Genomic DNA, 23271 nt, shown 5'->3' on the forward strand with positions numbered 1-23271 from the left:
TCTTGGCTTTCAGCCCTCAAGAACTCAAGGATATCTTGGTCACTGGATTTTTTGTCTGCAAGAATATGACTTTGAGATCATCAGCAAGTCTGGTAAAAAGCACCAAGACCCAGACGTCCTTTCTCGCTGCCCACTTCCTACAGCCGCACCCATCAATGACTCCGCAACCCCCTCCAGGGACGCAATCCCTGACGTCTCTTCCACGACGATATTTTCCTTCGCCACACTTGACCATCTCACTTGGGAAGACCATGAATCATTTTCGTCAGAACAACTTACCGATTCATACTGTTGACGTATTGTAGACCGCCTTCGTGGAGCTTCGCGCCAGCCTACGCCAGGCTCCGTCGACAGCTGAAACAATTCAAGCTACAAAACTCCGTGCTGTACCAACATAGCCACCTTCCTGACGGACAACGCTGGGTGCCCGTACTGCCTCGCTGCCTTCGTGCTCGTGTCCTTCAGGCCTTTCATGATGATTTGACTGCGGGCCACCTTGACATCAGAAAATTTACGACCGCATAAGAGGCCGCTTCTACAGGCCTGGCCTGTTTACCACTGTGGCGAGATACGTCTCTTCCTGTGTCATTTGTGAGCATCGGAAGCGGCCAATATCAGCTCCTGCCGGCCAGCTACTACCGCTCTCGTGTCCTGCGGAACCGTTCGAGGTTGTTGGCATTGATCTGTATGGGCCACTTCCCATCACACCATTGGGTAGTCAATGGATAGTTACAGCCGTCGACCACCTTACGCGAGATGCCGAAACAGCTTGTGTCAGTTCTGCATCTTCTTCCAAAGTTGCTACCTTCATTCTTCAAGCCATAATCCTGCATCACGGCACCCCTCTTGTCCATCTGAACGACCATGGAACAACATTTCTTTCCCAACTGGTAGGCGAAGTGTTCCGAGCCTCTGGCGCAAGTCACAAGACTACTTCAAGTTCCAATCCTCAGACCAATGGCCTGACTGAGTGGTTTCATCGTATGCTCTCTGACATGATAGCCGCCTGTATTCAACCATATCACAGAAACTTGGACGCAATTTTGCCATTCGCCACCTTCGCGTATAACACCACCGTTTAACACACAACCGGTTACTCGCAATTCTACCTTGTTTATGGCCGTTCGCCCAGTTCCTTTCTCGATGTTTTTTTTTTCTGCCCTTGTGAGTTCATCTCCATCTTCATGCGAAGAATATGTTTCCCGTCTTGACCATTGTCGCCAGCGTGCCCGCTTCAACACCACAGCCAGACAACAGGATCGCAAGGATAACTATGACGCATCTCATCGCGTTGTTTCCTACCAGCCTGGCGATGAAGTGCTGCTATGGACACCAGTTCGCACTCCTGGGTTGTGCGAGAAGTTTCAGTCCCTCTTTATTGGCCGAAACATGGTCCTGGCAATGATTTCTCCCGTTAATTATCCTGTCATCCCTGTTGTTTTTACAACTGAGTGCCGTTGCCGCTCTACCGAAGTGGTCCGCGTTTTTCGTATGAAGCTCTTCACCCGTACCTCTAGTTCTTTGTACCTCTAGGCTGCGGCTAGGATGGCGGCTCTCGCGGGGGGGAAAATAGCGTGGGCATTTATTGTGTACTTCTTCATCGTCTGTACATTATCATCATCATGTGTGCGCTCCTCTTCTCCATCGTGTGGGTAGTCGCATCATCACGGTTGACTGGGCCGAGAGTCCTTTGCTGCGCCCGTCAGACTGAATAACGGTCGGCCCTGCACTGTGACGTCACAATATATATATATATAAATATATACATATATATATATATATATATATATATATATATATATATATATATATATATATATATATATATATATATATATATATATATATATATATATATATATATATATATATATATATATATATATATATATATATATATATATATATATATATATGTATGTGCTCATTGGGGGGCCCACGCCTGATCCATTTAGATTCTACAATTTAAGCAAGCAATCGGCAATCGTGACCGACCACGGCGTGCGATATTTCCTGATATTTTTCCCCATGTCTGCGGGTTGCATTTTTGCAGGCATGCCAAGCCGACTCAACTGACCTCAGCCTCGAGAAGACAGTCATCGGCTTGAACAAAGCGGAGTCAATGAAGTTACTTGGCAAAAAAATATTCCAGTCCCACGACACGCTGCACTACATGACAGAGAAGGTGACTCATTACGCTGTAGGAAACCTACTTCGTATGTTACTGATGATTTCAAGTGATAGTATCAGCTGAAAGCACGGTAATGATGCCACGTGAGACCTGCCTCATAGTCACCTGCCTTTAGGTCGACTGCAGTTTGTGGGCTGAGGCTTGCGGCTGTTAGGAGAGAGTATACGAAAGCATCTGATCCCAAGGTCTCTGCTGATAACATACAATAATACCGCGTTCATATTGTTTCACAGGCCAGCGGTAGACCTGCGTGAATGCCTCACCAACACAGGCTATAGTAATTTGTAAGTGCGACTATTGGTGGGAGAAGAAAATGTAACATATTTTAAAGAAACGCCATTTAGCCAAAAAAACTTGAAAATAACATTTCACGGCTTTAAACACTCAGATAACATTTAAAGTTGGCTTCCTAACAAGACACACTAAAAAAAATTTATTTCCTAACATATCTTGTTTGTTCTATAAAGTGGTTCATAAATTAAATCACTTAGAACAGTGCACAATGATTTAAACAAACAGAGAAATCGAAGGCTCTATTTTCTTCACTTGCTCATTATCACATGTTTTTCTTTTTGAATATATTAAGCGTGCATATGGCAATAAACAGGTGGCGATTGACTTCCTATCGCTTGTTATGTTGTGACGTATTTGCGAACAGCTGAGTCACCAATAGCGCGTTCGCTCAAGCGCAACAAATTGAGAGTCGCGGGAACTACAGCCTGGCTGCAAGTGTGTGCGCTAAACCTACGCCCACCTATTTCGTTTCCCCAGGCCAAGATCATCATGGAGAGGCCTGATACACGCGTCAACCTTTCGTGGTTCCTCTGGGACGTGCACCTGACGGACACCACGAGGACATGCCTCACAGGGGGACCTTTCGAACGGGTCAAAGGATTCAGGGACTTCTTTTATCGGCAGGCTCAAATGCCCAAGGGATAGGGTGGCACCGTTGTCTGCGCGGCTCTAGCGAAAACACGCTCTAGTGCGCCGGCTACTGTTTCTTTCGTTTGTTGTCTTCTTCTGATAGCGCATTTCTGCATCAGTCACGTGTATCCTTAGTACACCGTAGACCATGCAGTAACAAAAGAAATATGTGAAATGGAGCGCGCTGTCAGAATGACGTGGTCCGAGTGGTTTCCTATTAAAGCAGACGCTTTGTACAAGCTACTCGTAAAGATTATGTTGCATTCCCACTTTGGTTTTAAACGATTAAAAATATAATTCAGTAATCGCTTTTCTTTTGCATTGCTTGCTTGCTTGCTTTTTTAGCGGAAATAAATAATTAAAATAATGTGTGGAGCCCATTGAAGATGACTTAATTCAACAGCTTTGCGTCGCATTACCTCGCTACTCAAAACGAGTACACGCTGGTGCTCGGCTTCTTGCGTAATCCACGCTTAAAATTTTGAGGTATTACGGGACAGAACCTTGATGCTTATAAGACAGATCGTAGCGGAGTGGACAGCGACTCTAGAATTGTTTTGACTGAAACCGAATCCGATACTGGATTCACGCACTGGGCGTTCGTCTACCGGAGTACTAGGCAGATGAACCACATGCAGTCCTGCATGTGGGGAAAACGTTCCGAGCCCCTGGCCTATTACGAGGCAGTGCTCTAGCCAGAGGTGGGCACATTCGCCAGAACGACGGCCGGCATCTATGTAGCAGAGGGAGCCCGGCCTCGTTTTTTTTTTTTCAAGTCCCACCCACTGCCGCTCACCCTGAAGGATAGAGTCACCCAGAAGCTGCAACGGTGACAGCGAGAAGGAATGCTGATGCCCGCCAAGACGTCTGAGTGGGCTGTTGCCATCATTCCACTCCTCACGCGAGACGGCACTGTGAGTATCAGAGGGGATTTCAGGGTTACCGCCAATACCGTCGCTATCGTCGAGAAGTATATGCTGCCCCGGATTCAAGGTGTCCTATCGATGTTGTTTGGGGGACAGAAGTACACCAAGCTCGAATTCAGAGACGCTTACCAGCAGTTGGCGCTCCAGGATGCCTACCGGAAGTATGTCACGATGTCGACAGCTTTTGGGCTCTTCCAATACACGCGCTTAGCGCTGGGCTTGGCCTCAGCACCAGCCATTTTAACGCGAAAGCGTTGAGGAGCTCGTGTCGCAGAAAAGCCGGTGTTATTGGCGTCGGCGGCGTTGACCGTGAGCGAAAAATGGCGGAAGGCAATTCATAAATAAAAACAACTCGCAACGTGGGCTGAGTGGGAATCGAACCAGGGTCTCTGGAGTGTGAGACGGAGACGCTACTACTCAGCCATGAGTTCGATGGGACAAAAGCGCCTCTAGTGAATTCGGTGTTGCGTTAGAAACGTGCCGCAGAAAGTTATACTGAGGTGTATATCGGTAATTATGAGATGGTAAATTACAGGAGTGGCAGTTAAGTACGTTTCCGCTTCATTTCTTCTGCGCTTGGCGCAAACGCCGATACATTTAGCGGCAAACTCAGAATACCCCCTCCTCGCAACATACGGCGCTGCCCCGACAGGTGGCGCGCCACTCGTCCGCTTCTCCCCTTCGTCTCGTTTGAGCGCATTGGGGCCTTGCGGGGACCGGTGTGAGGATCCCCAATTCACTAGCGTTTAGTAAGTTTTCTCGCTCTCTCCTCTTCCAACTTCCTGCGTGCGTCACTCGAACACTCGTGTTTAGGTGACGCGCTCCTCTTTGCGCTCACAGCGCGATTCCTAGGTGCAGCGTCCGATGCGCGACGCCTGCGCTGCGCCGTAGCGCGTCTGGTGGGAAAGCGTCCCCTGAGATGTGTGCTTTGCTGCTGACGAAGAGTCATGCGTCTGTGTGGAGCTCCCAAGTGAGATAGAGGGCGATCCCATCGAGGTGTCAGGCCCATGATCACGTCCGCCTTCATGGCACGTCACGGCCCGGCTGTCTGTGCCGATCACGACGTTTGGCTCGCGTAGATCATTTCTCCCTCCACGACACCAAGTTCTTTGCTTCGTTCCGCTTGCTCAGGCGCACGTTTCGTTGCCGCGCTGAACGCTGCATTGCTCGGCGCTCACCGCGTGTCTTTGTTTGGCTCAAGAGCATGCCGAGTCAATGAGTGGGCGTTGCGAACGGGGGGCGATAACGCTATCGCGTTCTACTCTTGAAGGTGAAGCTTAAGCGTCCTTCAAATTTTCATAGGGATAGGGACAGCCTCTTCAGGGGCATGAGATACGTGGCGGTCACGGAGCAAGAAACATTTAGGAGTGGAAACTCCGCTATTTGCGGCGACCAGAAAAGGTCACAAGGCCGCGGAGCCGTTATCGTGCTGGCGGCGCCTGGCGGCCTGGAATTATATATATATATATATATATATATATATATCGCCCTTCAGCGCCTTCGGCTGTGAGAGTTTTTCTGATACGCCGACTCAACGCCTAAGCTTGAGAGGTTTTATTGTTATTGGTATGTTTTTTATGGTTATATTGCGCTCGGTTTTACCGTGCCAATATTAAGCGAAGGACAGGACGCGGACGTACGTAGCGCAAAAGTTGGCGCTTCGTACGTCCATGTCCTGTCGATCACTCAATGTCGTCACTGTAAAACTAAGCCCTATATAACCATGAACGTTCACCAGCTAGCCCTCTACATTGCTATACTAAATTGTATGTTTTTGTTGTAGTTTTGTGCATGCGGCTATCGCGTCCAAGCACAAATCACATTACATATTGATTTCACGTTAATGGCATTTTGGTTTAAATGTTGACGCCGTCTTTCGTAGTTCTTCAGTGCGCGCCGTTTTTTCGTTCTGTTCCGAAGATGAAATAGCCACGAGTGCGCGACAACAAAGTCTAGAGGAATGTCAATAAAAGAAACCAGAGCTCTGCCTACAGACCAAAAACATCCCGGACGGCAAAAGAACACTTCCGTGTGCTAGTTGGCGAGGATTCATACCCAATTTAGACAGCGCATTAAAACACAAAAAAATAGAGAACAGACAGGGAACAGTATATCCTGTTGTTCCGCTTATTATAATGCGTTAGCATTCTTTGAGTACTTCACACACTCTCCGGGGCTATCTGTGTTTGTATGCTTGTGTCTAACCGGTTTCCCACCTACTTGGGTCACTGGACAGTGAATGGTCCAATGGGTAGCGCATCGGGCTGCTGTGCTGAGGCAACTGGTTTCGAAACCAATCATCGGACCTACCTCGGTCGCGGAGCGTGTGCCAATTTGTACTTAAGTGCCGCTCCTCAACGAACCTCTTTGAATCAGACATGGACTCCTGTAGATGCAGGACTACATGGGCACTACTGTTCGAAGAAGCGCATTTCACGCCGACTTGACACTCAGTGTGTGCCGGTCTTCAGTGAACGCCTTTGACGCCAACTTTGCTAACTAGGTCACAAATGTGTCACTGTAGAATGAAAAAAAAAAGAATGCCCACTTCATAGCCAATGCTTGGCGGAATCGATCCTACGTCACACCGGTTCCTCAAGGTCAGCGATTTGATGCTATAGCACTTTAGCACACACTTTAGCACACCCTGAAGGATAATTATGAACATGCACTTGGCATATAGTGTAAATATTTGATACAACGTGAACGGGTTCGACTTACGACGTTGGTCGTAACCACGTGGAAAGGAAAGGGAGCATTGAGAACGTTACTTAGAACTACACAAATAAAGACGTCTCCAAGACCTATAGCACCAAAGAGTACAGGATTCTCTTTCTTCGCACAGACAACCTTCTCGTCCCATAAGTCTCAGTGCATACTGGAGACTTCCGATAACGATGGATGCGTGCAGCCTGCATCTATTCTTGCACCGGTGCTTGGTCAAGCCTATGCCCTTTAACACCAGATGCAAGAGATATGCTCGCTTAAATTTTCAGTCGTTCACTTCGAACAGCTCGGTGCAGGTGTCTCTTAATAGTTCACTAGAACCAGACATCTTCCGCCTTGGAAAGCAGTGCCAGCCTCGCAGATGTTAGAACGGTGCCCGTCCTTACCACACACTCATTGCCCGTCTTGGAAGTCGAGGCATACTCCATCTTTAGCACTACATAAAAGGCCTCACACATTCGGTGAATGGCTGACAGGCGACCTACGTGAGCATGATAGCGGACCATGGATGGATGAATTATCGGATGGGTGGGTGTATGTAAGTATCGTTCCCAGTGATCTAGCAGAAATTTTCCTGGCTGATCGGTGACTGCCCCAGGTGCTGGACCATGCCTGTAGCGCCGGTGGCTCTATAACGACACTGTCTGCGTGCTTTCGTGTAGTGACCTGTTCGTATGTTCTTTACTAGTTGATAGTTTTGCTTGCTTTTTTATTAATTTATTGCGTACTCTTGTCTGAGTAAAGCATTTTGGACATTGGAGTAACCTTCTCTAAAGAAGCCATCCTTCCCATTGCTTGTTGTTATCGTTTATGCCATTAAGATCTTGCACATACCATGGAGTGCTCTTCGGCCGAGGTTGACAAAGTCATCATAATGCATGTCCTTGCGTCCTGTTAACTTGCTAGTCGATGCTACCAATATTTACCTAAGAATGGTTATAAACTCAAAAGAAGAAGTACTTGAAAATCATCAAGCTAATTTTTGACATTTCGCTAAGCAGAAAAAAATCACGTGTAGTCGTCGTTGTCAGGGTCATCGTTGTCATCATAGTGATCATCACCATCATTATCGCTTATACTGCAAGAAAACGACATCTCGCAGAAACCTGGAATTACCCTTGCCTTGCACGAGCTGACCACATCTTCTATATGCAAATTCCCTCATTTCTTCACACCACCTAATCCTCTGACGAGCTCGATTGCGCTTTCCTTCCATTGGAACCCATTCTGTAGCTGCAACAGACCACCGGTTATCTTCTCTACGCACAACTTGCTGCAATGACGGGCTCATTCATAAAGGAAGGAACCCAGCCTCATTTGCCCCTCAGTAAAGTTCCACATTTTTTTTCAAAATTTTCAGCAGACATTCCCTTACATTCTTCGTTTTAATGATTTTGTCTGCACTCTTCCCTTCAACGGCCGACTTCATTTTCCATACTCGGTAGTGGGTAAGCGCTATGGTTTGGGACTCAAGCACCTCTCGTGCTTCACGAGATGCGTGCAAATTAGAAAATTTAAAGGGCACTATCAGATTCGTTTCAGTGTCCACGACGGTTGGCGCCCATCGAGTTCGTCAGAGACCTTTGCTCGTCTGATTCCTCAAGAAACCCGTGAACATGGGTAAGCATGCAAACGCGTTCACGCGTTCCTCACTCTTGTGTAGCATTTTTTTCTGCCCAGTGTCGGGTAGGAATGCGTACACGATTCGAGGACGGACTATAACCGTTATTAGTTCTCGCGTTCGCCGTCTTGGGTTACATCGGCATCAATTGGTCTCGTGTCGTGTACTAACGACTTTAATTGCCGACTTAGGACTTTAAAAGAATAAAGAATTTGTTCCCGATGTTACGTCACCCAGCACATATTTTGGAGGAACTACACGATTCCCTCGCCTATTGTTTTCTATGTTTAACCAAATTCAAATCTTTACGTAAGGAGTATAAATTGTTAGACACTGGCAATAAGGTTGATTGCGTATTTGCTGAAAATTAGTAAAATCGCATTTGACAACATAAAGGCTGGAAGAGGGGGTCTCGAAGTGCTCAAGAACTAAAATAGGAAAACTGCGTTTATTACATTTATATTAGTGAGCCGTATTCAGAAGTTATCAATCTGCTTTCACAATTAGCAAGATTGCGCGCAGTCCCATTTATATTCCGCCATATTAAACAAAAATATGGGCCGATATAGCGTAAAACTATTCCAATTCGCTTTTATTCCAAATTAGCCATTAGACCTCCGTGATAGGTCAGAATGATTCGAGTCCAGCCCATATGCGCGCGTGCCACTTCTATATGGGGAGAGCCTGTAAAATGTTCGCCTATCACGGAGGGCTAATGGCCGATTTAGGATAAAAACAGATTGGCATAGTTTTGCGTTAAACAGGCTATGGTCACGTGAAGGACGAGCTCTACAGACTGACATTTAATTGGGAGGCCCTAGCAGGAGGTTTTATTGTGTATGTGTGGAAATATTTAAAATTTCACAATTTTAGAAGTGTGGTAAGAGAACTTCGAAATGCTCGAATCGATTGATTATCTAGGAGCAAGAAGTGAATTTCGATAACTGCATTATTTACGTGCATACTTGAGAAACGCGCTCGTTACCTAGAGGCTATCAATGTGCGTACTCAATTACCAAGCCTAAGGTCAGTCTGACATAAGTGAAGAGGTGTCGCTGTCTGCCGGATTCTTGTGGAACTACCATTCGGGAGGGCATTGCTCGTTTCCACGTCTGCCGGCTGGTAGTGTGTGGACGTGCGTGTGTGTCCTACATGTCTTCACGTGTCTGTTTATTCCTTTGTTCCAGTGCATTCATATTTAGCTTGTCTTTCTTCTTCGGCGTCGAGCCGAACCAGCGAGTATTTATATAATTTGGCCGATTTCCTTGGCCGAGTGCAACCCATGTCATATCTTGCCATCCTACTTTGGCCACAGACTGTCCAGATTTATTGCGATTAGAATTCTTTGGAAAATCCGCTCATTCTTCTGCATACGTACGTACCTGACAACTTTCACGCCAGGTTGGGTCACTGGGTCTGAATGGGTAGAGTGTCCAGCTGCTGTGCTGAGAAAAATGGAACCGGTCTGCAAACCAACCGGTCAACCAGCTTTGGTCACTAGGTATGCTCCGCTCGTCAACGATTCTCAATAACGCCAACTTCGGTTACTGGATGTGTGTCACTGGGTCGGTAGTTGCTCTTCAATGAACTTTTTGACGGCAGCCTGGGTTATGCGTAAGTGCCACTGGGTATGTGATACTTTTCAATGAACCTCTTCGAGAATGCACTTACGCATTCTTATGCATAGCTTATGTATAGTGCAGGGCACTAGGTCTTACCTGTATATTGATCTCAAGATTATTGTTCATAATCGTTACGCGCCCAGCTTTAACTGTGTCTGACCCATTCTGTAGATGTGTCGGACGCAAGTTATAGAATTCGGTTGTGATGTCGCAGCAGAGGATGTATCTCTATTTCAGGCTTGTGTGAGTTTGAAAAACTCACACAAGCCTGAAAAAAGTGTCAATACAGAACATTCTTTCTTTTGCGTAGCATAATTTCCCTGCTTCCTAACAGTTCTTCAGAACATTATGCTTTCTTAATTCGAACATCTCACGATGGGGTGCACTATTTTACCATTTTACAACAGTCAGCTCGTTTCATTAGTGGGGTATCTGTCTAAATCACTAACAGCCAAACGTACGCCATCATTAGATTGCCGTGTGTATAAAGCGGGCCACCTTGTGGAATAATTTCAGCGATAGTGTTGCAGCATATTCTAGATCGCTCTAGTGCCTAACAATGCCGACACACACACACATATGATGCATCCACGGCGCTCACGTCAGCAGCATTCTTTTGAAGCATACTAAAAAAGAACGATACCAAAAATTATCAAGCGACATTTGCTACTCTTTCAGTTGTGTGAAAGTCATTTTGACAAGCGTCCCCACAGGTTATCGGGTATTGACCAAATTTGGTTGCGTCGTAAATTTGTCGGGAAGCTGCAGAAAGGCAGCTATGTATTTTAATGATCACCGCATTGGTCCAAAGAACACGGACTAGCGGAAAGCAGTTTCTGGTCGCTTCAGATCTATCAAATATAAAATATATGGTGCCATGAACTTTCTACCGTGCTCCACATCGGTTTCTAGCGGCACGGATCGTTCTCGAGAGTGAAGCCTGACAGAGAGAGAGAGAGATTGCGCAAGCCGAGCGTTCAGCAGCTCCCAGAGCAATCTGAGTACCCACGTGATCGAGATTCTATCGGACCTCGCTAGCGCTCCCAGATCGAGAGTGAGAGCGCCCACCGAGCGGCTTCCAGTTGGAGCACGGCGCTCTGGATGAACCGGCCGAAATGTGTATATTCGAGTGCTCGATTTTTACCTGCCGAATGTAAGCCGCACAGCAAAAGTGCTCTACAGCTCTTGAAACGGACCACTGCTCCATCTTTGCTGTGCACCGACTCGCGCTAACGTCTTTGCCTTCACTAAACTGTTTCTTTTTTGAGGACCCATGATACTGTTCACTGAAGCAGCTGGCACCATTTGTAATAACGCTCTTCTTCGTACTCACAGCCTATTACCCAGAACAAGCGTACCCGGAAGTATCGGCGTACCCGGAAGCGCCGGCGTACCCGGAGTTTTCGGAGGTCGACAGCCAGTACGGTAAGCGAGAAGTTAGGCGTTCGAAGGATCAGGCACCATATTCACAAAGCTCTTCATTGGGGAGCACTTTTTGCCATTGGCCTACTGCCTTTACAAGTAATTTGTCTATCCATAAGGATTCGGTGGAATTTTGTCTTACGAACAATATGAACGTAAGAAATTTTCCTGTAAGTATGGGTACGCAGCCTGTATTCACAGAATTCCACGAGTCAACCAACCCCTTGGCGGCCCGTTGAGAGAACTTTCATACACGCTTGCTCTGTGCAACCAGCTAGCTTTTATATGAAACTGACTCGAGCCAACTTTACTGGGTTCATCTAAACGTAACTACGACGTTACAGACTATTTTTCCGCTTCCATTTCGCCATCGGCGATCCTTGGGATGGGAAAGATTTTGTTTAGTGAACATTTCTTCGCGCAGTTTGATAATGTCGACAACTGACTTCAAAGTGCTCAATTGCATTAAAGGCCTGAGTAGCTTCGTTATTTACGCGCATGTTCGTTATTTACGCATAATACTCCCTCTCTAAACGTTCACTATAATAATCGTCGATTGGTAAAAGTAACGCCGCTATAATTTATTATCGTTGCGTCACTTTAATGGCTGTAATGAAAGTATTTAGGTGCGGGAAGAAAAAAAAGGGCCTCCTCTCTTAGGCGCAAAGATGTATCTTTCCGCAATGCGTGTTTTACTCATCCGGTTCTTCTTCTCTTTTTCTTTTTACATCAGGTGCTCCACAACTTTCGGAGTATCCCACATGTAAGAATTTGTCTATAAATGATTGTGCAAAATATTTAGGAATAATCGCTCTACATTGGCGGAAAGATACACTCCCTCGATCACACGAAGAAATAAAGAAGGGCAGGGAGAAAAAAGAAAAAAAGTGAAAACAGCCGAAGTCAACGATTCCTTCGGCTCTTGACTCATTTCTGCGATAGCAGCATTGTACCATGAAAGAAAAAAGCCGCACGGTATTCGTTTGCTAGATTTGATTGTCTGCCTCATCATAAAATAACGTCCACCGAATGTGGAACTAGAACAGATCCGAGTGGTTATTGTGGTTTCTTAGTGCATACTATGTAAACCTATAGTTTAGGGCAACAATAAAAAGTTAATATTTAATATAACATTTGAAAGGTAATCAAAATTTGGGACAGTACAGAAAGGGTAGAGTGGAATAGATAATTTCTGACCTGTTCGTCTTTGTGACGTAACCATCCTTCTTTCTTTATAAGACAGTAATACGGGTCGTTAAAAGCTAAACACGTACTAGACCGACTTCGACATTCTGAGACCCCCTGGTCCACGAAGGCTATATTTATTTAAGTACAATACAAAGCCTCATAAGAACTTTCTTTTGCACTTCTTTGGCCAAATGCTTAAAACCTCGTTTGTTTCTTTTTTTTTTCTTTTTTTGCCAAGGATGATTGGAGATTTGACTATTGAAACATTAATATCTGCTGAATGTGAGCTGCCGTACTAAGAATGAGATCACTTACACAGAGTGCCCCTGCCAACATTAGCCAAGCGGTAAAAAAAAGCAAAAATTTAGAAAGGATGATGCGAAATACAGTTATAATTTTATATAAGTATTTTGGGACCTCCCTCTGTACTACCTTTCCTTTGTGATTATAGTAACGTCTAAGAGTAATACGTTTGATTGACTGATTGATTGAAAACTTAGTATGTTTGGTTTCCAGACGTTTGATGAGAACCACCTGTCTTAAGATTGTACCTTGCACCATGTTACCTCAATATTTTTTTTTGTATAGCTTGGATAACAGTAGCGTAGACAACGTATATATTTGGTCGGAATATTATTAACACTGTTTCTTTATTTTTGTTTCTTTTATGCAAAACAGCCAAAATTTCTTGTTTGCGTTGTGAAGTAGGAAAACGTCCCACATGCTTGACGTTACTTTGACATGATACTTCAGTCGACCTTCAAATTTGAAGTATTGTATTTTTTCCATTCGTTTTTTTTGTGCATGACTATGAAGGCCGCAAGTGAGAAGGCAGTTAATTTCTTAAAGGCTTCGTGCTTCTTAGGTTCTTAGGCACAATGACGTCAGGAGCGGAGTGAGAGCTGACAGCGACAGCTGACGTCAGGAGCGGAGTGAGGCAGTGCCACTTGCAAGACTTAAGTGAATTCATTTTCTCTGTACATTTGCAGTACTATCACATATGAATTTGGCGCCTCCGAATACTGTGGGCTGTTGTGTAAATTATGCGGCATTGCCGTTGTGACGTCTTGGTTGGCATTAACGTTGTCCAAGCTTTCTACGTTGTTTTTCAAACAGCTATTCTCGGCGCATTATCTATTGTGGGAATGTGCCAAGTTTGGGACTTGTCATCGTCACGTACGCCTTATTGTGCCGCAGAAAGCTGGTTTCACGAGCATCACAAGGAAGAAGTGCTCGCGAACATGCCACCATCTCGTTAAGAAGAATTGATGAGTGATGCGATGGGCAGTGTAGCAAAAGCTACACTGGCCATGATCGTCGCAAGTGTAGTGCGACAGTGTAGACACTAGCTAAACCGGCACTAGTAACTAGCAAAACACGACTAGGTTGTAACAGCGACCACCTCGGACACTTACCGCACACCCAGCGAAAAGAAAAACTACACAAAGCAGGGCAAAGGCAAAAAAACAAAGAAACAAAATAAATTAAACTTTTAACATTCAAGTGAGCCAGGAATCTTTCAAGTTTCATTCCGTTGGTTTTCTAGATGAAATATTTTTATAGCAACAATGACAAGCAGTTAGAGACCTCTGGGTATACAATAAGGACGATTTTCAAGAAGTAAGCTCCATTATGCCTCGGCGATTATCTATATGCCAGCAAAGACCCGTTCAAGATATTTATAACCTGACTCTTCCGGTACTCCGAAGGTTCTTTTTGTGTCAATAAGGCATTCTCGTGGTCGCAAACGCGATAACAATGAGAGATAACCTGACATAGGTAAGCTCAAACTAGTTGATATTCATAGTACCGAATGGCATTTGTTCATTTAGTGTTCTTTGGAGGCGTCATGCAGGAGCGTTATCCTCATAGATAATTGAAGTAAGCCCTCAAATTGTTTCGTAAACAGTCCTGAATCCAAAGGTCAGGAAAGTAAGCATCATAGTGATTGTTTTATTTCTGTATGTCAATTCTCGTAAAGGCCCAATATAATTTGACCTTTTTTCTTTCTTTCCAGCTAAACCTGAGTAAGTTCACTGCCACAATCGTACACGCAATAATAATGTTAGGCAAACATATTGCGAGAGGAAATGTTGTGGAATCCGTCTTTATGACTGCTTGAGAGAATTTGTGCAGAAAGTTTAGGAAAAACAGCTTAGAAAAAACCGAAGCCGTTCTACTTTTCCGCAACATACTTTTAGGGGCTAGACAAGTAGTAGAAAGATTTCCAAATATCGCGATTTTACCTAGAACTAGGCGAAGTATAGTTATTGTTTATTTAATCACAGTCGCTCTTTTTTTTAGTTTCGCCTTTTTTTTTCTTTCTAATGACCCGGACACTCTGCCTCGTTTCGTGAGATCATCAGCCAGAACGGCAATCTGACAACATCCCTGCTGACGTCACGATCAAATCAGTCTCACCTTCTCAACATCACGTTTCGAGCGCCTAATACAGAAGAAAAAAAAATCATGTGGCATATGTTGATTCATAGATTTCACCTTCTCGTCTTCAAAAACACAACTGTGAACGTTATGGCCTTTCCCCACATTCTTAAATAATGAGTCTTCAACTCATGGTAAATGCGAGCGCTGGGCTGCCACACGGAATACGCAAGAAATAAAATGTAAATTCATTTTCAGTTACAATAATTGAAGAAGCAGCTACTGAATGCTTCTACATTTTGCAGCTGGAAGCAATTGCTGGCTTCCCCCCTCCCCTAGTGACGTGTATATATTCGCGCTTTATTTTCACTCTATTTCGTTATAGCTTCCAGGACATGACGTGTAATGAGAAGGTGTTCTACAGGTAGAAAAGTGTGACACTAAGTGCCCGTGACACTTATCTCGCTCTCTGGGCCGGTGTTCACTCGGTGCTAGATGAACAAACGGGGCCGGCATTAAAGAAAAAAAATCTCCAGAACTGGCAGTCACCAGCAACAGTCGGACTGATACATGAAAGAAAGAAAACAATTTATTTGGCTCATTTTTCGGAGAGCTTGAGCATAGTGGTAATAAATGTGTAGGTTGCTGAGCACTTCAGTTATTTCAGTGAGGTTCCGTAGCGCGCAACGAAAGCGCACAAACAAAAGTCGTCTCGTGCACTTCATGTTCCGCATTTATGGGGGCAGTTGACATTGAACAGCGAAGCAACAACAGCAAAAACAGAGTGAAGGAAAATACAGGAACACACCGGGCTTGTGGGACCTTGCGGAATTGCAGCTCAACTTTTAGCGATGCACCTTCTTTCGAGCAGCTGCATTTAAAACTAGAGTTGCCTCAAATAAAACCGCATACGTTCCGACGTCGCCCGCCTATGGCTCGCCCACTTGAATCCTCGGGCGCATATAAAATGCACTTTCAAGCACTTTCTTAAGGAATTTGTTTGCAGAGGCGATATTTTATCCACACTCATTTGTCATCATAACCAGGTTTCCCATTGCTTTCCCACTTTAATGGTTCAATTTGACTTCGATGGCATTTATATTTGTCTCATGATAGCGAATAAAATTGTGTGCTGCTTGTAAGATACACCTTATAACGCGCCAGATAGCTTGCATTCGTAGTTGATATTAAAAGGCTGTGATTAATCGAAAACTCTTCCTAAGCATCATTAATAACCTGCCCTATTAGTTTTCACCAAAGTAAACAGGGTGCTTCGTTTAGTTCACGGATTATATCCGAGATACCTAGTGCGAATCTCGTATACCACGGAGCAAAAGGACAGCAAAAAACATAAACGAACAAGATTCCGTAATTATTTGCCGCGCTTCAATTTATGCAATATAAACGTTACTTTGTGAACACATAACACAACACGTGCTCCTCATTTGCATCAAATGCAAACTCGGTGCACGTGATGCACCGTTATCTTAGGACATATAAAAACTTACCCGATAAAGGCAATGTGGTCCCTTCAAACACTTGCTTAAGTAATGATTTGCAAAAACTGGTAATAACTGACACTCTCGACAGTGGGCACGTATCCCGCATAGGATTCGCCCCGTCTCATAAAAAAAAATGTTCAACATTGTGGCGCGTTAAATTCTTTCAGAACACTGGGCAAACTTCTTGCGCGGTTGGTAATAAGCACTTCTACATAAGTAACATCGTATAAAGACTGTTGTTACCCGTAATATCTCCGCCCCCCCCCCCCGCCTCGTTCAATGCAAATATGGAATTGCTACTTACTTTGGTCTATTCGGAACAGCAGGCAACTGTCTAAACCTTTCATATAACGCATTCGAAAACGCAGAAATCTGCGGTTGATGACTTTTCTTTCAGCTACTTATTGACCTAGATTCCTTGAAATTTGCCTTGCCATTGCCTTTATCATACTGCTATTATTGATGTTACGTATTGCTTATATTGTGCATTGTTATTGCTTTGTGCACGTAAAACGGAAAACATGTGGTTGATGCGCGGCCTTGGCTCCTTTGGTCAAAAATTCTTTCAAAACGTGCTTGAAAGCGTTATACGCTGCTAAAGTTGCAAACGAGTAAGTCATGTGTGTGTGTGTGTGATAACTTTATTTGGAATCCGGCGATTGGGAGGCCCGGGTCTGGGGCCGCCTAGATGGCCACTGGGAGCTGCTGCTCCCGTGCGGCTTCCTTGGCTCGCTGGACGGCCCAAAGTTGGTCTTGGAGTTCTGAGATGAGCAGCACGGCCGACCACCGCGCCCGTAGATTTTCTGGGGAGACTGCCATTTTATTTTGGTATACTTCACATCCCCACAACATGTGTTGAAGGGTGGCTCTAACAGACCTGCATAGCTTGCACATATCGCTCTCGTATATATCGGGGTAGAAAGTTTTTAGTTGCACGGGACTCGTATAAGTTTTTGTTTGTAGTCGCCTCCAAGTAACGGACTCAGCTCTGATCAGTTTTGTGTGAGGCGGTGGTAATACTCGCCTCCGATTTTGATAGGATTTGGTAATATCACTAAATCTTGTTAAGATATCTTTTTCTCTCCAGATTTCCTCCTCCGCGTTCTCCTGACCGATGGAAGTCACTCTTTGCTCAGCTCGGCGAGTAAGACCTCGAGCTTCGCGGTGTGCTACCTCGTTGAGGTTGACTGCGGGAATGTCTGGAGTCGTATACGCTGGGAACCAGAGCAATTGCCTGCCGTTCTTCTCTGCATTGGAGAACTTTGCTTCATTGACTCTGATGATGTGCCATGCCTCAGGAGAGATCCTACCTTTTGCATAATTTCTAATGGCCGCTTGAGAATCGCTTATGATATACTGAGCATTCGTGGAGACCAATGCTAGTGCAATGGCTACCTCCTCTGCGGTCTCGGAATGTTTGGTATTAACTGATACGCTTGTAAGGGGTTTTTGGGTGTGATCTACGATTACTGCTACATAGCTATGTCTGTCTGGGTATTCAGCCGCGTCTACAAAGGTTGCTCTGTCGTCTGACCCAAAGCTTCGGATAATTTTCTCTGCTCTACTCTTGCGTCTGCCGTCGTTGTAACCTGGATGCATGTTCTTGCGTATATTTGGTACTAGGAGTTTGCCACGAATTTCTCTCGTTATCGTCCTCTTTTCCCCGTATAGATTGTGATAATTCATTCCTAGTTTGCTTAGTATATGTCGTCCCGTTTTGGTTTTGGTTAGTCTCTCTGCCTGAGATGTTTGTTGTGCTTCTATGAGTTCGCCCATTTGTCGGCAAAGTTTAAGAGTCTTATTTTCAAGCAAAGACAACTGAACTTTCTCACGCAGTAGCTCCGAAGAAACAGCTCCGATATAAAGTGCGCTGCCATAGGTCGAATAACTGTGCTGTCTTTCTTTTTTTTTTGCCCTGTTTCACAACCATGCTTACTTTGACATTCCTAGTTTGAGATGTGCAAATTATCATCCTCCAGACTTTAGCGTAAAGTTGCAATCGCTGCACGAAACTCTGCTTCACAACCCACCTTACGGTTTTCAGCAGAACACATTCGCCAGTCGATACTTTGTTTCGCATACCTCAGTGTGCAACGACATCTCTCTTTCCACTCCCAGGGAAGAAGGCACGGGCATGAGATACGTGATCATCGTGTGTGGCCTCATCATAATATTCGCACTCGCCACAGCTACCATGATTTTCCTGTTGGCCTACCAGGGTGACAGTAAGTATCCCTGGTTCTAACTGATTTTGTAACAGCGCCAATAAAAACCCACCGTTGGAAATACACCATTCTAATATAGACACGTGTACAGAGCCTTACGCCAATAGGCAGTGCTAGAAGCGTACACGTTTACTGAATAGCTCCATTAGGCCATTAGCCTTCCATGATGTTTATTTCATTCCCTCACCCTCGATCGCTCACTACCTCTCAAAATTTACGGATCTTTGAAAACACAATAAAGTGAATATCTCTCGATAGCCCTTTATTATGTAATTCTTTGAGCCCAACTGCCACAATACTGTGAACTGTTTGCAAAGGTCAGTTTCCGTGCTTAATTGTACGGTTGAAATTCGAGTGAATGGGTCTTGTAATGCTCGAAAAACAGACGCATTTTTTTATACCAAAGCAAGAGAGAAATTGCAACGCCGCTCGCTATTATCACTCGCCGGAAGTGACGCAATGGCCCGGAATGCGTGGCTACTCTGCATTAACTTTAGTTGGTCGCCGCCCACGGATGACAGTGGCAACATTCTGGATGCCGCACAATAATTACAAAAACAAAACACGGAGGCGATGTGCCGGGGTCGGCGTCATATTCAGTGCATCATATTCGGTACTATAATGAGATGGGTATATTAGGAGAATTAAAGATACACGGGTTCTGCGGCTTTACCAAAATTGATTCAATAGTATACACTACTCGCTTATAACCGATTTATGTAAACTACAAATTCATTGCATTTGTTCTTTAAATGCGCTGTGACGCCATATTTTCCCAAAACGATTCTCCATCGTGCCGCGTACCTCGTACAGAAAATGAAAACACTCGTTTAAGCAAGATGAGTGAAATTCATGCTTTCGATATGCCGAAAGTAATCTCTTTTTACGTTGTTGCTCTTGTTTTGAATTTATTTGTTAAAACATTGTAGTCTGGCGACTGGAATTTTCGAAGCTGCTGGCGTAACAATGCGAACGTTTCTTTAGCTGTAGCTGCATAGAAGGTGAGGCCACCCGCTCACTTAGACTGCTGTTTCGTAGACTGTGCGATTTGAACGTAGAGTCTGCGAATTGGTAGTACGAAATATGGTATTACATATTAAGGTTAACAAAATCTAAAAAAAAGTTGCCAGCCACACGAAGGAGACTTCCACTCCTTAAGAGGAATTACTGCAATAAACAGAAATTTTTTTGCACGTGAACTCTAAATGCTCATTTTTAATTATTAACAGAGTTTAGCTAAATAATATTTGGGCTACTATTTGCACGGCGCATTTCGCAGTTTAAAATTTGTAGGCGATCAATTCGAAAGTGATATTCAATGGCAAGAAATTTATACCACGACGCCAGTTTCGGGATATGCGTTACCAAAATTTGAGACAAAATAATTTTGGCGTTTTTCCTTCAATTCATAAAGGAAAAGCGTTTTCGTAAAAAAGAAAGCAAACGAGAGAGCGCATCTTTACGGAAGCTTGAGCGCATGGTTATCTGAAAACTACTTTTACAACTTCTAAATCCTTTCCGAATGTATGTGTGCCGAGAACTAGTTGACTTGCCGTATATACTACTATATACTATACTACTATATACTACTATATAACTCGTTGACTTGCAGTATGTGCTTGTACCTATGGCAATCTTGTGCCTCAGAATAATCAGTGAAATCGCTGATTAGTGATGTTTTGTTAATATGTCTAACAAATAGTTTTATTTTTCGTGCTAGTGATGCTTGCCTCACTGAGTAATTTAGGTTAATGAGTAGATCTGTGCTATATTTATGAGCTGATTGCTTTCGAAAATTCCGCAACCACTATAATGAAACACCTGGCATATGTGCATTTCGATGCTTAAAATTAGCCGTAAACAGACCCTGCGTTATGCGCCCATGTGTGTTTTGTGGCCGCCGTTTCATGCTGACTAACAAGTTTGCTTTTAAAACGCCAAGTTGAACGGCGACGTGTCTTGAACATTGCTCAGTGAGACAAAAAACATGCTATAGTTGAGAAATATACGATAACACTCGCCGAACATGGGGTTTGCACTCAATCGAGCAGAGAGAGAGAAACAGAAAACAAACTTTCCGGCAGGCGATTTGTTCCTTGAGCGCAACCGTCATTGTTCACCTACGCCCCGAACGTAAACAAAGCCCAACAGTCAATAATTAACCAAGCACCTCGCAAAGATGCGCATAAGGTAACACATCGTCACGGCTGTTCTCTTTCTTTTTTGTTCGCTAGGCTCCGAGGTGGACGACGCAGTCGGCAGCAACCGATCTGGCGGTGGTGACGCCCCGCCTCCCATGGAAGTCCCCGTCGTCGAAGAGATAACTACCACTGTGAGTCATGGCGTCTACCACGAATCATGCGGGACAGAACCCCTTGCTGCTGCAAGACAGCTCGCTTTAATTGTGACGCTTTCTCTGCTAACCTTAGCGGACTTTGTCGATCTCGATGGTTGCCGCTGCTACCGCTGCCGGGCCGAATGTCTCACACGTGGGACAGCGTTCATATAACGAATTGACTTAGCGTCAAGCGTGGTCGCGTGGGTCACGTGAGTGGCGTAGTCCGGTTACCCGTGACATGTGACGCAGTCACATGTCATTACTGTGCTGCAAGACGCGATGCTGAAGGTGAAACAGTATTATGCATTGTATTTAAGCGGGGGCTTCACGAAAGCTTCACTTGACATTGGCTCTTACACGTGTATTGTACGTGCATTTTTTTCATTGCATTGGCATAGATTACGAGGTGTGACTTGCTCTGATTTGTCTGAAGTCGGCATCGCCACAGTCAGTCTGCCGCAAGCGAGTGACCCCGAGCGGGTTTGCGAAGTTACAATGGTCGTCTTAGCGACGACTGCATCTGAATGTGACAAAAATTTCTATTGTTGGAGACAATATTCTTACCGGTGATGGACATCAAAATTTGATAAATCATTGGAAATAAGTGGTTAGCAACGTAACCACCAGCTAATATATATTCGCTGAAACTTCTCTGGGTTACAGGCATTGCCTCCCGCACCAGTAGCTACGATTGCACAATATCATACATGCATGAATGCCGTAGTTATAATTGCATAACGACAAAGTAATAGTTTATATTTACCGTTTTAACTGGCTGGCTACCCTGTGTTGCTGCATAGGTATACTTGTGTTTGCAACAACTACCCACTTTTTTCACGCCTTCTCTCGTATTAGTAACCACTTCTGCCTGAAATGTCATTTCAATTTAATAAATTTGAAGTACATAAAGAAGTTTATTGCCAAGTGCAGAAATGTCATATTTTGAACAGGATAGTAAGTGTGTATTCACAAAATGGCCACTAAACGCTTTAAGTAGGTATAGAGAAGAGGTCTCACAAATGACTAACGTACTTGTTACAACTGGTTGTGACTATCACACCCATGCGACATTTATACCAATGCACTGTTCCAAGGTAACGGTAATGCTGTTACACAAAATCAATCAATCAATCAATTAATCAATCAATCATCAATCAATAAAGCAAGCAATCAAATGTGTTTGCTAAAGTGTCCGTGAACAACCTCGAGGGTCTTGGTGCTGGCACACTCGTCAAAACAATGCACAGAAAAAAATATTGCATACCCACAGACGGACACACGCACGCACACACAGCATAAAAAAAAATAAGTTCGCGAATACAGATTTCAAGAGGTCATAAAATGTGTACACGAACAGAATAAAAAATAAAAGCGGGGAAAGAACAAAGGATTACAGAATGTTGGAACAGAGAACAGACGAGAGTTTTTTGTCAGTTATTCATATTCCTCTGCAGATCCTCTCAGGAAACCATTAAAATTAGGCATGAAGATATCTAAGAACTCTGAATGGGCGTTATATGTCGCCTGCACTCTAGATAGATGGTCACAAAAATTACAAGGTCACAAAAATTGTAAGGCTGAAAAGCGCACTGTTTCCTTGTGCTTTTCTGCGGTATGTAAAAGAGCACATGATAAAGCAAGTGCGAGCAGCACATTTTTCTATGTGCTAATTTGAGGAGAAAATTAACTTCCGATTTCTTTCGTCTAGAGGTGAGGGCACATAACGTGAGTGTCAGTGTCAGCTCTGCGGTGATGGAAGGCTTTCTACGGAATCGATGTTTAAATATAGATGTGAACATTTTTTGCACACTTTCGAGAAGCTCCCATTTTGACCTACAACTGCCGCCAAAAACGACGGAGGCGTACTCAAGAACTAGAAGGCATATGCTCTTATATAATGTTACCAATGGCCCAGGTTGTTGGAAGTCTCTCGTCAACCGACATAGTTTCCGAAGCGTTCCAGGTGCATGCTGTTCATCAGTTGAGTATAGAGCAAAAAACTCAGAGTCATCGAAGTACGCTCCAAGCTCCTTTGTTCCCTGAGTTCTTGGCAGGAGAACATTTTTTGACGCTATAGGAAAAAAAGTCCTGTTAGTCATCCGCGTGAAGCTTGCAATTTTCGCTTTTGATGCGTTTATGACCAGCTTGTTTCCAGTGCACCATGACGCGAAATTCGCAATGTCCTTCGGACGAGCGGCGCAAT

General features: G+C 44.4%; 2 protein-coding genes across 3 annotated transcripts in view; both read left to right on the plus strand.

Moving 5' to 3' along the window:
- The window catches only part of LOC135912691 (uncharacterized), a 42229-nt gene extending 39033 nt beyond the window's left edge, over positions 1 to 3196 (plus strand). For both annotated transcript variants that reach the window (XM_070522280.1, XM_070522281.1), the window contains exons 13-14: positions 2054 to 2185; positions 2963 to 3196. In XM_070522280.1, coding sequence (XP_070378381.1) covers positions 2054 to 2185; positions 2963 to 3130 — 300 coding nt within the window. In that variant the 3' untranslated portion in view covers positions 3131 to 3196. The remainder of the gene's footprint in view (positions 1 to 2053; positions 2186 to 2962) is intronic.
- A 5041-nt stretch (positions 3197 to 8237) lies between these two features.
- LOC139048001 (uncharacterized) overlaps positions 8238 to 23271 on the plus strand; it is a 58679-nt gene continuing 43645 nt past the window's right edge. Inside the window, exons 1-5 of the mRNA XM_070522286.1 lie at positions 8238 to 8388; positions 11347 to 11436; positions 12167 to 12196; positions 18624 to 18730; positions 20965 to 21062. Coding sequence (XP_070378387.1) covers positions 12195 to 12196; positions 18624 to 18730; positions 20965 to 21062 — 207 coding nt within the window. The 5' untranslated portion in view covers positions 8238 to 8388; positions 11347 to 11436; positions 12167 to 12194. The remainder of the gene's footprint in view (positions 8389 to 11346; positions 11437 to 12166; positions 12197 to 18623; positions 18731 to 20964; positions 21063 to 23271) is intronic.

This window comes from Dermacentor albipictus, chromosome 7, assembly GCF_038994185.2.
Source record: "Dermacentor albipictus isolate Rhodes 1998 colony chromosome 7, USDA_Dalb.pri_finalv2, whole genome shotgun sequence".
In the NCBI taxonomy this organism is placed as follows: Eukaryota; Metazoa; Arthropoda; class Arachnida; order Ixodida; family Ixodidae; genus Dermacentor; species Dermacentor albipictus.